Source organism: Corvus moneduloides, chromosome 5, assembly GCF_009650955.1.
Source record: "Corvus moneduloides isolate bCorMon1 chromosome 5, bCorMon1.pri, whole genome shotgun sequence".
In the NCBI taxonomy this organism is placed as follows: Eukaryota; Metazoa; Chordata; class Aves; order Passeriformes; family Corvidae; genus Corvus; species Corvus moneduloides.
In genome coordinates this window covers 70,233,251-70,248,312 of record NC_045480.1, presented here as the reverse complement: position 1 = coordinate 70,248,312, position 15,062 = coordinate 70,233,251, and the positions used below count along the sequence as shown (strand labels likewise).

The 15,062-nt window shown below is 38.6% G+C and overlaps 1 protein-coding gene and 1 long non-coding RNA gene across 11 annotated transcripts in view; one reads left to right on the top strand and one right to left on the bottom strand.

Moving 5' to 3' along the window:
- LOC116443743 overlaps positions 1-15,062 on the top strand; it is a 116,174-nt gene that overhangs the window by 29,056 nt on the left and 72,056 nt on the right. For both annotated transcript variants that reach the window (XR_004240043.1, XR_004240044.1), the window contains exon 3: positions 10,849-10,907. This is a non-coding gene — a long non-coding RNA (uncharacterized LOC116443743). The remainder of the gene's footprint in view (positions 1-10,848; positions 10,908-15,062) is intronic.
- PDE5A (phosphodiesterase 5A) overlaps positions 1-15,062 on the bottom strand; it is a 107,241-nt gene that overhangs the window by 21,044 nt on the left and 71,135 nt on the right. For all 9 annotated transcript variants that reach the window (XM_032108212.1, XM_032108213.1, XM_032108216.1 and 6 more), the window contains 6 exons: positions 9,833-9,904; positions 8,661-8,750; positions 7,306-7,443; positions 6,773-6,840; positions 4,109-4,217; positions 2,288-2,372 (listed from right to left, as the gene is read on the bottom strand). In XM_032108212.1, coding sequence (XP_031964103.1) covers positions 2,288-2,372; positions 4,109-4,217; positions 6,773-6,840; positions 7,306-7,443; positions 8,661-8,750; positions 9,833-9,904 — 562 coding nt within the window. The remainder of the gene's footprint in view (positions 1-2,287; positions 2,373-4,108; positions 4,218-6,772; positions 6,841-7,305; positions 7,444-8,660; positions 8,751-9,832; positions 9,905-15,062) is intronic.

The window sequence follows — 15,062 nt, the reverse complement described above, 5'->3', positions numbered from 1 at the left end:
GTACACTCGCCCATTCTATGAGGATGTGCTTGAACTACAGCCTCTTCCAAACATGACTGAACTCCTTGAAAAGCATCTGACTGAATTCAGCTTGTTAGGTTCAGACTTGCTGATATTTACATTTGTTTATTTTTTGTTAAGAATTTCTGGCCTTTTCTGTGCATGTTGTTGAAGAAGTCTGATGGGTAACTTCTACCACACCTTGCTGCAGCTTAAATCCCTGACACCATTGTGAGCAGTGGGGAATTCAGACATACACCTCCCCTTAGTTTTACCTGGTAAGAAATCAGAGTATTAATTAAAGCAGCTGAATTATAAGAATATGTTGTCTTTGGCCAAAACTGCTTTGAGGGTGAGTACTGTCTTAGGGGAGCCCAAATGTTTTCTCACTCCCATGAGCATAAAGGCTGCATTTTCCTGGCCAAGTGCCAAGATATCCCAGCTGCAAATTAAAAATTCTGAAAAAATTTACCACATGTGCATCTTCCCTATTACAGTAGATAATAAAACTGAGGGAAAGAATGCATCAGCCACATATGCAACTGTGGTTTTAGAATAACGTTGGCCTCACAAGTAGAAGTTTTAATGTCTGGAGACAATGTAACACTGTCCTGTTTCCAAACAATATTCTGTTTGGGGAACTTAGTATCAAGAATCTCCTCTAAAGAGATCAGTAAGATCACTATAGCTGTAGCTGTAAAGTGTTGTGGAAGGGATTGGGCTATCTGAATATTGCAAACAGGATTCTGAACCTTTATGGAATGAGATGGAAAGGAATGGAACATTGAATCACAGTAAAAAATATAGTCCCATCAAAAAAGGATTCATTCACATAAGGAACAAGATTAACTTTCCCTGGGAAAAAAGAAGCTGACTTTCAAAACTCTTTAGGAAACTCCTGTGAAACTGACTTTTAGATATCTGTTTAGTACAGTTTATGACATTATAATTATTTCCATAGCAACTGTGATGTAATGAACACAAGATTAAGACCCAACAGTGAATATGCCACAAAAGTTAAATTAATTCTTAAAAGACACAGTGTTTGCACATAAATGTGTCTTTAAAAAATAGAGAACTGCAGTGAATATACTGTGTATTACTTAAGGCTCTTTAACCTCTTTCAAAAACTTCCCCAAAGCACTGAGAGGTCCATTGATTACAAATAAAGGAACTCTAAAGTCTTTCATTGGGACATAGTTAGAAAATCACAGCAAGATTCTGTAAGGCTTTTACCACATACCTGAGAAATGTACAAGTCAGGAGAATAAAGTTCTTTTCATCTTTCTTGCTAGTACGATTTGCTTGGGTTTGATGTGGACAGTTTTTCCCACCCCCATACCACTTCCCAAATTCTGGTTTGGGGTATCCTAATCTTAAAAATAATTTTAAAAAGAAACCAGACATAATAATAGTCATACATGCTATGTAGTGTTGTAAAGGAACTTCTGGGTACTGTCCCAAAGACAACTTCTTAACCTTGCCCTATTAAATAACTGAACATGAGGCAGCTGTGAAGCCATAAAAGACTTCAAGGACATTTCCCAATGAGAATGACTCAGATTTGAAAAGCCCACCTAAATGGGTGGCCTGACTGAAAGTTTCAGTTTGAACTTTAATAGAAAAAAAACCCAATCAGATGCCACTGTTTTATCAATAGCTCACAGCATGGTGAAATATCTCTAATTAAAGCTCCACAGTTCAGTCCTCATCTTGGTCTTCTAGGGTTTGTTGGAATATTTAAATAAAGTAATAAAAGAACTTGTGAAAGAAGCTAATAGCAAAACAAATTTCAGAGAACTCCATTAGATAAAGATGAGGTTTTTCTTTCTGCTTCAGATGTTAAAAAAAAAAAAATCTGTCTTCACAAAAAAGGGATCTCATATTTACTCTATAAATTGGGCCATGCTGTTTTGCTATCTTTCTCAAAGAAAATTATTTGAAGACCATTAAAAAGGCATTCTTGGAACTCTTAATATTTACTTGCCAAATTTTGTAAAGCTGGTGAAATTGGATTCATGCTCCTATCTAAGAATCAGTATATTTTATTTTCTCTTTGCTTGTGGGACTTACTGATGCCAGGAACGAAGGTTGACACTCATTCTACTCTTTGGCAGCTTATTAGGTGAGCAATTTATATTCAAGGTTGCAGTAGACTTATTAGTTGAAAACATGATAATTAAGGATCTTCTCTCCTGGCTTGAGATTGCATGTTGCTGTGGTTCTACTGTGGAGAACATGAATTTACCTATGAAATGTATAACATTATTTTTGTAAAGATACCTACCTATCACTTTATTCTTTTTCCCATTTTTTATTGGTGTACACAGCAAACTCTTTATGTTCTGACTTACATTTTCTGCATTGTCACTCTGTTAAACAAACAGAAAAACAGAGTTACCAGTTTTAAAGGCTGCTGTTCAGGTGGCTGAAGTGAAAAAGCTATAGAGCTGGGCTCCACAACTACTCTTGGCTTACATCCTCCTTCAAAAAACAACCACGTGATCAACGAGTTTGCATACATACAAGAGGCAGGAAAACTACTACAGCTAGGTCAGCATTCTGCATTCTTCCCAAGACTTTGCAGCATGTCTCATGCTCCAAGAGAAGGAGGTTGAATTTATTTGGGGAGTGGAAGGATAGAACAAAATGATAATGCCTCCTTTTCAAACACCTGGGGAGAAAAGGCCAAAGCTCTGCTCTGGCTGCTCCAGGAATAACGTGGCAGTTGTTGAGAAGTACATTTGGTCCGATCTCTAACTGTATGTGACACCAAAAAAAATGGGCACACACTAATAATTCTGACCAAAAGGTTATCTTTTTTTTTTTATATTGTTGCTCTGTGCTCTGGTGCTGTGCAAGGACTGTAGAGAGTATCTTGGCAGGATTTTCATGAGGCGAGTAAGCATGCTGTTGAATGTCCTCCAAAGACAGAGGCAAGCCAAGGTTTCCAGGGCACCAGCAACACCTGGGATTTCCCTCACGTCAGGGTGCATCAGCTTTCAAAACATTTATGCTACAGCCCTGCCTTGCCCTGCTCCTAGGCAGTAGTGCAAGTGCAGTCTCTGTGTTGCTGAAAAACATTATCCAGAATTCCTTCTAAAAGCACTATTACTTTCCTTTTATATGTTTCCTTTATATGCATAAGGTGTATTCCCAGGAAAAAAAAAAAAAAAAAAAATCAAAGTAACTCTAACCCTACTGAACAGCCTGTTTCAGACAAACAGTTGTTTGAATGATTCTCAAGATATTAATTTTATTTTTAAATGTTTTCAAAATCATCACCTCTTTCTTTATTAATCTATACAGTATATCCATCAGATTCTGCCTGTAGTTCCAGTCCTGCAGTTAAGACAGGGTTAGTCTGAGAACTCAATTCCTGTGTTGCTCTGTCCCTTACAGAAACCCACTCCTGCACATCTAAGAAACCTTGCACAGGAAAAATAAGGGAAACAACACAGCTCCCCACCATGAGCCTGCCCCTTCTCTCCACTTACTGGAACAATCACACTGAGCACTGTCTTTTCTGAGACTTGTTGTGTATCACAAAGCAAATTTTGGCAAAAAGCTATCTGCTGACCATAGTAGCTCTTCTCCCTCTCATTACTCTCTCATCAACACACTTAAACATAATAGTAAGAACAGATATCTGTCTACTTTCTGCATTGAAAATACAGGAAAATATATAATTTAAAGTTTGCTTTTTGTTGATGATGACCATAAAGGCAACCTGACTGGAAACCAAGCCTAGCCAAGTGACCTTCCCTCCTCACTCTCCAGAATCCCTGTGCTCAGTCATCCACCACACCACCAGCTCACACTTGAGGAAGCGTGAAGCAAAAGCTCCCAAAGAAAAGTGAAGTTGATCCATCTCCACTACAGCAAAGAAGTTGCAATTATAACATTAATCTTTGCCAGAACAAGGAAGGAAAGCAAAGGATAAAAGGGAAGGAACTTCTGAGAGCCTCCTAACACTGTGTGTTTGCACCATTTTAACTGGGGACACTACCCTGGCAGAAATAATAAGGGTAAAGCAAAAAAGGTTTGAAAGGTAAACAGGAAAACATTTTCCATTTCTGAATTTCAAACCTAAGCTTATTTGACTTACCGTCCATGGAAATCTTCTGTCTTTGCAGACATCTGGGATGTTGAGTGGCTCCATCGTATTCTTGACATACTGAGCATACATGTAATTGATTTTGTTTGTGTCATAGTCCCTGAAGGATACAACATTATTATTATGTGCTTAGCACAAAAGTGAGTCATTTCATTATGCCAGGCAGGTAATAGTAGTATCCTTCTCATATCAGAAAAGGATATACAGATACAACATGGAGTTCAAATCCTGTATCCTAATCCAGCTGTCATCACAAAACTGCAGCATGGATTGGTGCATGCTTTCCACCATTTCTTTAATGTTCAACAGCACTAACACTGAACTTCAAACTGAAGAAATAAACAATTCCCTACAGTTTACACAGATGAAGGATAAAGAATGAACAGCTGGGTTTATATTGAAATAAATAGAACTATTTGAAAACAAACTGCATTCACAAATCTGATACTCTTGAAAAACCAATACTGGGTGAAATTCACATATTAGTTCAAGAGAGTGCAGCAGGTATCACTTGTGAATTTTCTGCTTCTAAGTTAATTTCAAATTTGTTCTAAAAGTGAAGGGACAATCAGTCACATAGAGGTTCTGTTATTGAAATAGAACTGTCTATACCAAATCAGGACATAAAGTATCTTTACAGAATCACTCATCTTCACTGTTTTAGCCACAATTTATTTAAGGTATTTTAATTCTCTTAGACCCTTTGCCTGCCTTGGAGAAGGACATATGTCTTAATTATAAACCTATTCCCATCAAGCTCCTGTAGTTTCCCTCCAACATTTGACTTTACTTTTGTTAACCTCCTGGTGTAAGGATGTTCCTGTGGAAGGTATCTTTTCAGCTTTATACCGGCTAGCGCTTGTATTTCAATGCCTTAGAAAGCCTCGAGCAGCCTTGAGAGGTAGCACGGGCAATCTAGCACTTTAGTAGCTCTAGAATCGGTACCTGAATCAGCTGCAGAGCAAATACCATCAGCAGAAGCAAAGAGGGAGAAATATAGCTCCCTGCTCGCTCAATTCCCTGCAGTTAGAAGCTTTCAAATGAGACAGACAACCAGAGATGTTCACAGGAAAGTCGCTGAGCTGGGAGAGAGAGAGCGTTTGCCTCCCCTCGCCCATCTTTATTAGGAGAAGGGGAAAGGGGAGGACTGGGGGCAGACCCGGGGTGACCGGCCAGTCACACACTGCTAAAGAGTCTGAGTTACATTTGGCTTTGCCCGTGCTTGGAACAAAGGAGCTCAGAGCACATGTCTTTGGGAGGGGGGAGGGGAAGCTCGGAACAGGCAGCAACATGTTCCAGGACTGGAGGAGAGGAATTATTCTTTCATTATTTCACACATACAAGGCAATGCCCCACAATTCTGAAAAACAGTCTGATTTGGGGTTTGATTCAGTGCCCTTGATTCCATAACAAGCCTGAAATTTTATATTATGTAAAATAATACTTCCCATCTAATCCATGTCATCATATTTCTGCTCTTGCCTGAAATTGTGCCCTTCAAGCATAGCAGAAGTTGTAAGTTCAATGGTTGACGCACAGTGCAGTCCTTGGCATATAATTGTGCTGTCTTATGAAGAAGGGTCTGATAGGCAAGTAAGCCTCCAAGATTTCCCTCGCTTATCAGTTATGAGAAATAATTTCCTGGTGGCCCATGCAAGCAGTTAATAACATTTTGAGTCCATTAACTAGCAACCATAAAAGGGCTAATGAGGAGGAAGGCTTCATTCTTACAGAGTAGAAGAGGACTAAAAAAGAATTTTCTTTTACATCCTGTGATCCTGTCGGGCTGTTGTACAGCCGTACTTTCTGGTTGAACAGTGTCTAAAACTGTAGCACAGCTCAACAGCTTTTAGTTGCTCAAGTCACACACTTTGGACATCATTGGAATATATGGAATTAAACTTAGTATAATAAATATTTACTGCAAAACAACATCAAAGGGGGTCAGAAAATCTGTTTCCTCCCTGCACAAAATATCCCTGGTAGAGCATTTTATATACAACTGTGTTTCTTTCTGACAGTATTTGAAACAACTGTTTTTGATGACAGAGACAGTAATTTTCAAACTTCAATACACAATTCAGGCTAACTTTGGGAACTATTTTATCTGTGTATTTTAATTCAGCTGTTTTTCTCTTTTTTTTACTCCCAGTTGAACTCCTTAGTGGTTTCCCAAAGATGAGTGAGTTAGAACTTTAGGACTTTAGTCTCAATTTAGTCAGACATTTCCTTGAGTCATCTTCCTTATCTGTGAGATGAAGATCACGATTAAAATAATTGATTAAAAGCATTATTTTGGTTAGTATCTCCTAATTTGCATATGTCTCCTCTACAACAGTCATCCACGCTGATTTCTTTGAGATCAGTTTTAGAGCAGCTCATCTGTACATCTCCATATCTTAGCCTTGAAATACCAATATGTTCTTAGACTGGCAAAGCGAAGAGATCAAGCCCTACTCCTGTTCTGTTCAGTGGGACCTTTTTAAGGCAAGAGAGTTGGTCTATGCCCACTTCAGGGGAAAACCTGCTCTATAAAAGTAGCAGTAATACATGGGATCCAGTTGAAATAAGTCTGTTACTATGAAAAGAATATTAAAAGCATAGTTTCTTCAGCATTCTCCTGGGATGAACAGAAGCCTGAATTAATTGGTTTACCTCTTGAGATTTTCAGCTGAATCTTCTAATTCCTCAGATTCCATGTGAAAGACACTAGAAAATGTATCCTGGAATACCAAGAGGATGTTTGAATACGCAGGTCTGTAAGGTTGTCATTATTTAGACTAGTATTATTCATTAAACCCTTGCTGCACTTATCGAGACATTCTGTACTAAAGACAAGTGTAAAATTATTTAGCTTCATTTCACATCTATCATCAAGCATACTGGATCCTACCATAAAGATATCTTTTGATAGAACTTTAAATATCACTGAAGTGTTTTGAATCTCTACCAGTGACCCAGAGAAGAAATGCCAGTATTTCTGAGTGGTGCCAAATTTATATGTCAGCACAGAAATTCTTTAATTACACAAAGGCCAAAACCTCTCATGTCAACACCCAACCTGAGCAGATGCCATGAAAGAAAAGACCAAGGTTGAAAAGACAACAGAACATATGAGAATGGAGGGAAGCCCACCCCACTCCCAGGGAATGGACACTTCTGCTTTCAGACAAAATAAACATACTCACAGGACAGTCTTCATCCACTATGAAGATGGTACACCTCTGCACCTGCATGAAAGATATTATAGTGGCTGCTATCTTCTTCAGGATTACTTCCAAAGACTGCTGCTCTTCAAAAATCAGGCTGGCAAGGTCAAGAAGCACCTGAAGAAAAGATCATTTGTGAGGGTTTGACTAATCGTGATTTGTGCAGTAATTATCATTACTAATGTCTTTGAGTCTTGTGCTCTCCCCTGAGTCAGGGACGCCCATGTTTTATGTCTGTGACCAAAAGCAGATTTTGGCTCTCACACAGATTGCAAGGTAACAGTCAATACTAGCCAATTTGACACTTTTTGTGGAAGAATTAAATAGCACAGTTAGCTGTCTGATGTTTTCGGTCAGAGAGGCAGAAGAGATTTAGGCATTAATAGGTCAAATGAAACCTTAGAAATCCAGACAATACAGTTACTTGTCCACAGGAAACCTATTTTCCTATGGCTCATGTGTGCCTTCTCAAACCAGTGTTATTTACATTTTTTTAAGACTTCTGACACAATTATTCTCTGGTGTAATTCTAACAGATCCTAATGAACTCATGTGGTGAAAACATCATACAGTCTGCTGTATTTCGAAGCTGCTGTTTCATCAGGCCTTAGCTGCTCAGATGTGCTCTTTTTTTTTTTTCCTCACAAGAAACATGAAGGCAACTTAATAAATTATCCAAATTTGTACCAATTTGCCAACACTGATAATCACTTGGAAACTCAGACCTACCGGAAAAGAATTTAAAACAACTGCTGTCTAGTCTTTTCTCCAAAACATTATCACATCATATAGGTCAGGCATATTCAGCCATAAAGGCCATGGCATTAATAACCACCATTACAAAGTTGGTTCCAAAGCAGAGCTCTAGCAATCTGAAGGAAATTCACTTTTCCCTCTGATCATTACTGAAAATATGGTTGGTGACAGTTACAGTGGTAATAGCTGAAAAGAACAGTCCGCATGACCTCTGCTATTCCATCGGGATAATCCTGCGTGAAATTCCTAGAGAGTGACACCTCTGGTTGTTTAATACATATGGTGAACCACAGGATAACTTCAGGCAATATCAAGTATATTAACATGGAATGAATTTTCTGACATCTGGCTTTACCTGCTTCCCCATGACAGGCCATTTCTCACAGCCCAGGCTGGAATGTGCCCAGCCTCTTCCCAGTGCAGCTCCTGAGAGCTTTATCACAGACACACAGCATTCAGTTACAGGGATTAAAAGCAGCCAAGGAGTAACTACCACATCAGAAACAGGAAGAGGAGGCACTGATCACTTGCAAACCCTCCTAATTTCTGCATCCCTGGGACAAACCTGTTGGCCATACCTGATTGCGCCTGTTCTCGAGCAGAGATGTCTCGTACAACTGAGCGTTGTGAAGAACAATTCCACAAAATGCCAAATATGCAGCAAAATCCTGGAGACAAATGAACATCAGCATCTCACAGAGATAATGTTCCACAGCATCTTAACTCTATTCAAAGATAAGCTACTGCAACATTTTGTTTTCACTCTGAAGTATTAATTGATATTTTTGTTATTTTTGGCAATTGCACATTCAGGGTCTGGGTTTTTTTCAGCTACTCAATTTCTTATTTGCTCAAGAATCCCTTCTTTTTTTAAGCTAAAATCTGAAGATCATTATCTTGGTGCAAGTAGGGTTCATCTAAAATCCAGCTTAAAGGAATAAATAATTTTGCTGCAATGCATATTTTATCTAGAAAAACTGACCACAGACAACTCTCTTAGGGAATTCAATCTCTTGGGAAGTGAAAACAAAAATTTGCTGTCATAGCAAACCCACAGTTTTTTCCTCATTCAGGATAGAATTAATTCTGATAGCCTGAAGATACTCAGTGTACATTTTGTTTTAAAGGGGAAGTTTTCAAAGAGAAGGGGTGAATTCTGATTCTTTTATTGCTGATTGTTAAGTCAACTTCTTCAGCCTGAGCACAGCCTGGTTTTTGTCCCACCAGTCTGAACATGAAGTCTGGAAATTTTTGGAAAGCAACTGCATTGGGAGAATTAGGAATCTGTTCTACTGTCTGCTCTTCTGCTTCTCTGATATATTGTTCATAATTTATCTAAAGCTTTTCTTTTCCTGAAAATGCTATACTAAGAAGTGACATGGTATTTAAAAGAGAATCACTCTACAGATTTTAATATTCAAATTATGTTTGGCGGGTCAAAAATTATTATTATTGCCAGGTTAAAAATTATGTCCATTAAAAGTTTCACAATGCATTTCAGAAGAGTAAGCCTGTGTTTCAGAGATATATGACAGACAACATGGTGATCCAGAAGTTAAATTATTTCACATCCACATTTCTCATGGCCTCATAAAGAAAAAAAATGTGCAGTATTTCCAGGAATGTTTACTTTCTCAGAGATGTTTAATTTTTAATAATGTAAAAATTTCTGAGCAGCAGGAAGATTAAAAACATATCCATCCCCTTCCCCTATGAAAACAGAAGAGACGTAAACATGCAGCTTTTATACCTTTTCATCTTGTTCAGTAAAAGTGCCACCAATTCCAGATTTCTTGTTGATTGCTTGAGCCACACCAACAACCTAGTGTATTCAAAATAGAGAAATTAGTTAATTTTTAGGAGTCTGTAATTGGATTCCATTTCTAGGCATATGTATATAAGATAATAAATGATCATTACATGTATTTGCTTGGTTGACTATTAAATGAAATTGTTAGTATAATAAATGGTTCTCTCTCAGGCATAAACACTTCCTAGATTACAGGATTTCAAGACCTTAGCTTTTTCCTAATATAATTCTGTGTTTCCATTCCTTTTGAGACAAAGTATTATTAATCTGACAAAGTATATGCGAAGCTTTTAGATCTTTTCGGGTTTTTTGGCATGACTACAACAAGTGATAGAAAAAGCTGCAAAGAACTTCCTTTGTTTGAGGTCCAAGCAGTGCAAAGCCAATTCAAGGTGTTAATGATGGTATCTTTTTCATCTTGCTTTTTTGGGATAAACAGTATCAGAGGAAACTCTGTGGTGTGCATGTTTAAAAAGTTATATTTAACTATTAATGGTTAAAGTTGTAACTGCTAAACTGATGGAAGACATGTGGTTTCATTTTTGTAATGGAAAAGAAGACAATTTACTATCTCTCAGCCTAGCATTCCCAAAATACTGATGCTCTAAGTAAGGCCATTGTTCTTTAACATGAATCACTGCCAACTGTGGGCTCAAAAATGTCTGAAATAAAGCTTCACTGTCAGCTCCATTCCATACAACCCGATTTTTCCCACAGTCAACCTCTCATTTACTTCTCATTTACTTCATATTTCTCATCCAGTGAACTTCCTTTCTGCAGTAACAATGTACCACTAGCCTGTATACTTCTGTGGCAGACTTTGAATGAAAGCAAATCCCTTAACCACTTATTATGCTTTTATGTTAACCAACATGTGCAGAGGTTAATGCTTAGACCTCTTCTCATGCCACTGTCTTCTCTGGGTATTGATTTTGGGTTTTGTTATTTTTTTCCAGTTTTGATCCAGCATGAGCTAAGACAACTTCAATGAGGCCAGAGGCTTTTCACCCAAAAGGTGAGTACTTTCATGTTGGTTGTTTAAATACATCCCCTCCATGAAAGGAAAGCCTGCAGTGCTTAAAAAAAAAAAAAGCTATAAGAAAATAATAAAAGGACCATATTAATACAGAAAAAAAAAAAAAGACAAATTAGGCTCTTTTCATCAGTGCTCCAGGTTTCAGATACATTAACAAAGGCAGGTGTTCCAAGAGCAATGGTCACTCTTAGATCTTTGATAAGGTCCTTCAATAAAGGGTTTTAACTGAAACAGGAGGAAGTAATGAGAACAAACCTGCTAAAAATTCATGTTGGCTTGATTAGGATAAAAATTCTGTGTATATACAAACCGTCTTCTTTTTTGTTGCTGTTTCAGTGGCATTCTAAGCTTCCAGACAACTTTGTATTGGGCCATTTCTTTTTCATACAAAATGAGCAGTTTAAAAAATTAAACTGGTCCAAATTCTGGCTTCATTTATATCAGTACAAATTTCAGTGCACTTCTCTGAATTCCATAGAATATGGTGCAGAGACAGTAATGAGAAAAACTTCAGACAGGCATTTTTTAGCCATTGGAGTCTTGCCTGCAACCAGGTAATTAGGAGAAGATGTAAGAAACTCGAGAGGATCTGCTCCTGTTACTAAAGTAATTATGTAATTAGGACAAAAGTCAATCATGTGGTAGCATTTGGGGCCATGGAGAACATAGGCCTGAATTTTAGAGAATACTAAGCACAGTATGAAACCCAAATCCCCATTTTTGAAACTTATTCTAAACAAATTATACATAACAATAGGCCTGAGCCACGATCTCCAGCTGGGAGTTATGCTTGCACCAGCAGAAAAACTGAATCAAAGGTGACCAACTGCTCTGGGCTCAGCTACACAGGGAACTAAAAAAGCTTAAGATATTGCTATGGACCGAAGAAAACTAAGGCTAAGGAAAAGACTGATGTAATTAGGACCTGCTTGTGCTTTGACATTTGCGAGTGTATGGCCTAATCACTTAAGTAAGCAGTGTACAGTGGAGTGCTACACGCTCCTTTTCCTGAGCTTTCCCCCAGATGGACTAGGCAGGTGGGATTACAGAACACAGTGTATCTAGAGGAGTCCTCTGCAGTTCCCAACAAGAGCCTTCTTCCAGGTTTGCTGTATTGAAAGAGCCTAAGGGGTGAGGAGAAGGAAATTCCCTTTGGATCAGAAACCAAGTACTTTGCTATTTTCTGTTCAGATCACATAATGCAGACATATACCATAAAGACAAAAAGCAATTCTGATGATGGAATTGTTCCCTTACTTTCCCTAAGTCCCAAAGAAGATCAAACCTTCCATCCATTGCTGAGTCAATACCCACACGTGTTTTACCACATCTGAACACAGCTTTCCTGATTGTATTCTTGCTGGTAACACCAGTCATCTTCCAGTACTTGTTCTTTAACCTTTCTTTTCAGTCTGTGCTACTTTTCCAATTTAATAAATCCTGATCCACATTACAAGGAGAGATTTCTTCTAATTATCAGAGAACTTTATTTTTACTGTTTTATTGCAATAGCTGAGTCCTGCCTCTAAAAGTAGCAGTCTACCTTGAGTACCCAGTAGGTGATGGCTGATGACTTCAATGCTGATGACTGTGCTCTGGATTTTATCTGGATTGTTTCATGCTGCAATTTTTTGCACATTAGAATCACAGGCCTAACTTTGAAAGCTGTTCCAGCTCTACAGGCAGCTGGTGCCTTTTTTAGTAGGTTCTTACTTTAGCTGACTTAAAACTGTAATTAATTTTGCTTCTTAAGGAGATAAATTTTTTATTTACTTTGCTGGCACCTGAAGAAATATTACATTAAAGCCAAAGAATGGTAACAGAAAATGGGAAACTTGACATTTTTGATAAGAGAGCATACCCACTTCAGAAGACAAAGTGGTTTACTTACTTTGCTCTCCTGGTCTTGTAGAGGTTTGGTTCAACCTTGTAAAATTATCCTGCAGGGACAGAACTGTATTTACAGACTTCCATTTTTTATCAACAAAAACTTCACATCCTCTTCTATCACTGATGCCAGCAGTAGCCTCCACGCTTTGCAGCCGTCTAGCTACTATAATGTGTGTCTCAGCATAGCTGAAAATCCATCCAAGAAGCAAATTACTGATCTCCATAATCCTGCATCAAGACTGCTGCTGGAACTGAGGGAGTTTGTTCAAAGACAGCTTGGCTAGACCTGCTCTCTCCTGCAATGACTGGAAGGTGTGATATCTGAAGGGGAGAAAATGACTCAGCTGGCTAACTGTGACATGCCCAGCCCCATTTTGCACAATAAAATTCAACAGGGTATTTTCAAAGGCTGGTGTAAAGAGTAGCACCCCTGATTTGTTTGGAAGAGCTTCTCAGTGACAGGAGACAGGGCCCAGTAAACAACAAGCCAAACTGAGTGAGCGCTGCCAGGAAAAAGCCCCAACATTTCGCAAGCCAGTTACTAGGAAATTCAATCTTACTTACTCACAGCCTGGGAGAGAGGTCTCAGTTAATTCAGCTAAAAGCTCCATATGAGAAAGTCCTACAGATTTCAGTAGAAATTACACTGAGATTGACTTTTATGCAAATTATTATGCACAGCTCAAACAGAAAAAAATGCAACAATAACAGAAAACTGTGTCATTCCTGGAGATGTTGTATGGTAGCTGTGGTGGCTCTGTGCTTCAGAGACCATCCATTCTCCAGGTATTCCAGACCTGTTGGAGAGCTGTAGAGTCTTCCATCAGCTCTGGAGAGCTCCACAAGTTGGTTTAAGCTAAGGAATGGAGCAAGGACTTCTATTCCCTGTCCAGTCCTGTCGAAATGACTTTGTTTACAAGTGTCTACAAAACCATATGGAGACATTCTAGGTGATAATTATTTGCAACGACTTCTGTAATGCTTTTTCCTGGGTCTCTGAATCCAAGACCAAACAACACCAGAGGAATGTGCCACTGCATTTACTGACTTTACAGGAGCTCTAGGAAGCAAATCAGTACCATTTGGAGCTTCTGAAGAATTAGAGGCTTGAGGACACACCAGGAATGAGAAGCTTCTTTTTGAGATACACAGTGCTGAACTGCCCCACACTTGGGCCTTCTGCCAGCAGTGGTAAGGCCCTGATTTCTGAAAAGCCCCATAGCACTGGAATGGTTCAGGTGAACAGCTACAGCTAAAGCCTGGTGCCAGCAGTACCAGTTTCCTCCTGCACAAGAAATGAGCAGGGTAACTCTGTGGCACAAACCGGGCAATAGTAACTTTTCATCACTTCTATACTACTGAGGATAAGAATTCAGTGTGTTTTGAAGGTTTTGCTGTGTTCTCTGATGCACATCAATAATCTAAGCAGCACCTCTTACCTACTAATGTCTACATAACTGTATACAGTTCTCTGCTCTTACAGAAGAATCACCAGAAGAGAAAAGCTGATCTTACAGGACATGATCAGCAGAGTTTTCTGCATCTGAAATGCAACGTGTCTGTGGCATTTGTGTCAGCAAGAATAGGTTGAGCAGGGGATTAACAAAAGTTGTTTTAGTATTAAGTTGATGTAATTCCATTCTTCATGTGTGTCTGTGCGAAGGTAAAGCCCTCTTACTGCACTGCAGTGTGTCTCATTGTTACTAATTCCTGGGTCCTGTGAACTCTTCTGTGAATCCAATTGTTTTCTTTTCATTTATGGAATTTCTTACTAGCTGTTATTTTTAAATGAGACTTTGGTTTCTCACATGCCTCGTGGAAATATAGACAAATGTGAAAAACATCTACTGGAAAAATCTCCGTACTTCAGCAGGCCCAGAGGATTTAGTAATCAGCATGAGATTTTCCTCCTCTCAATTACTGACTCTTTTGTTTTAAAAAAACAGCACTAATACTAAACAAACAAACAGAAAGCCCCAGTTGCTCCTCTTTCTCAGTGTTGCTTCTTGGATGACTTCCAGAATCATCTTTTCACTGTGATTGCTGACATCCTGGGCTAAGGCAGCATTCATGAGCCTGAGTATTTCTAGAGGGGCTTTGGGGATTTTTAAATTTTATCTATCTATTATTTTAATAGGGAGGAGCCAGTATTCTGGTTTTGTTGTTTGGGGGATTTTTAAACAGAAAAAGCAGCAGAATGCAAATGGAAAATTAAGGACTGATTCACTGACTCCAGCGTCTCTC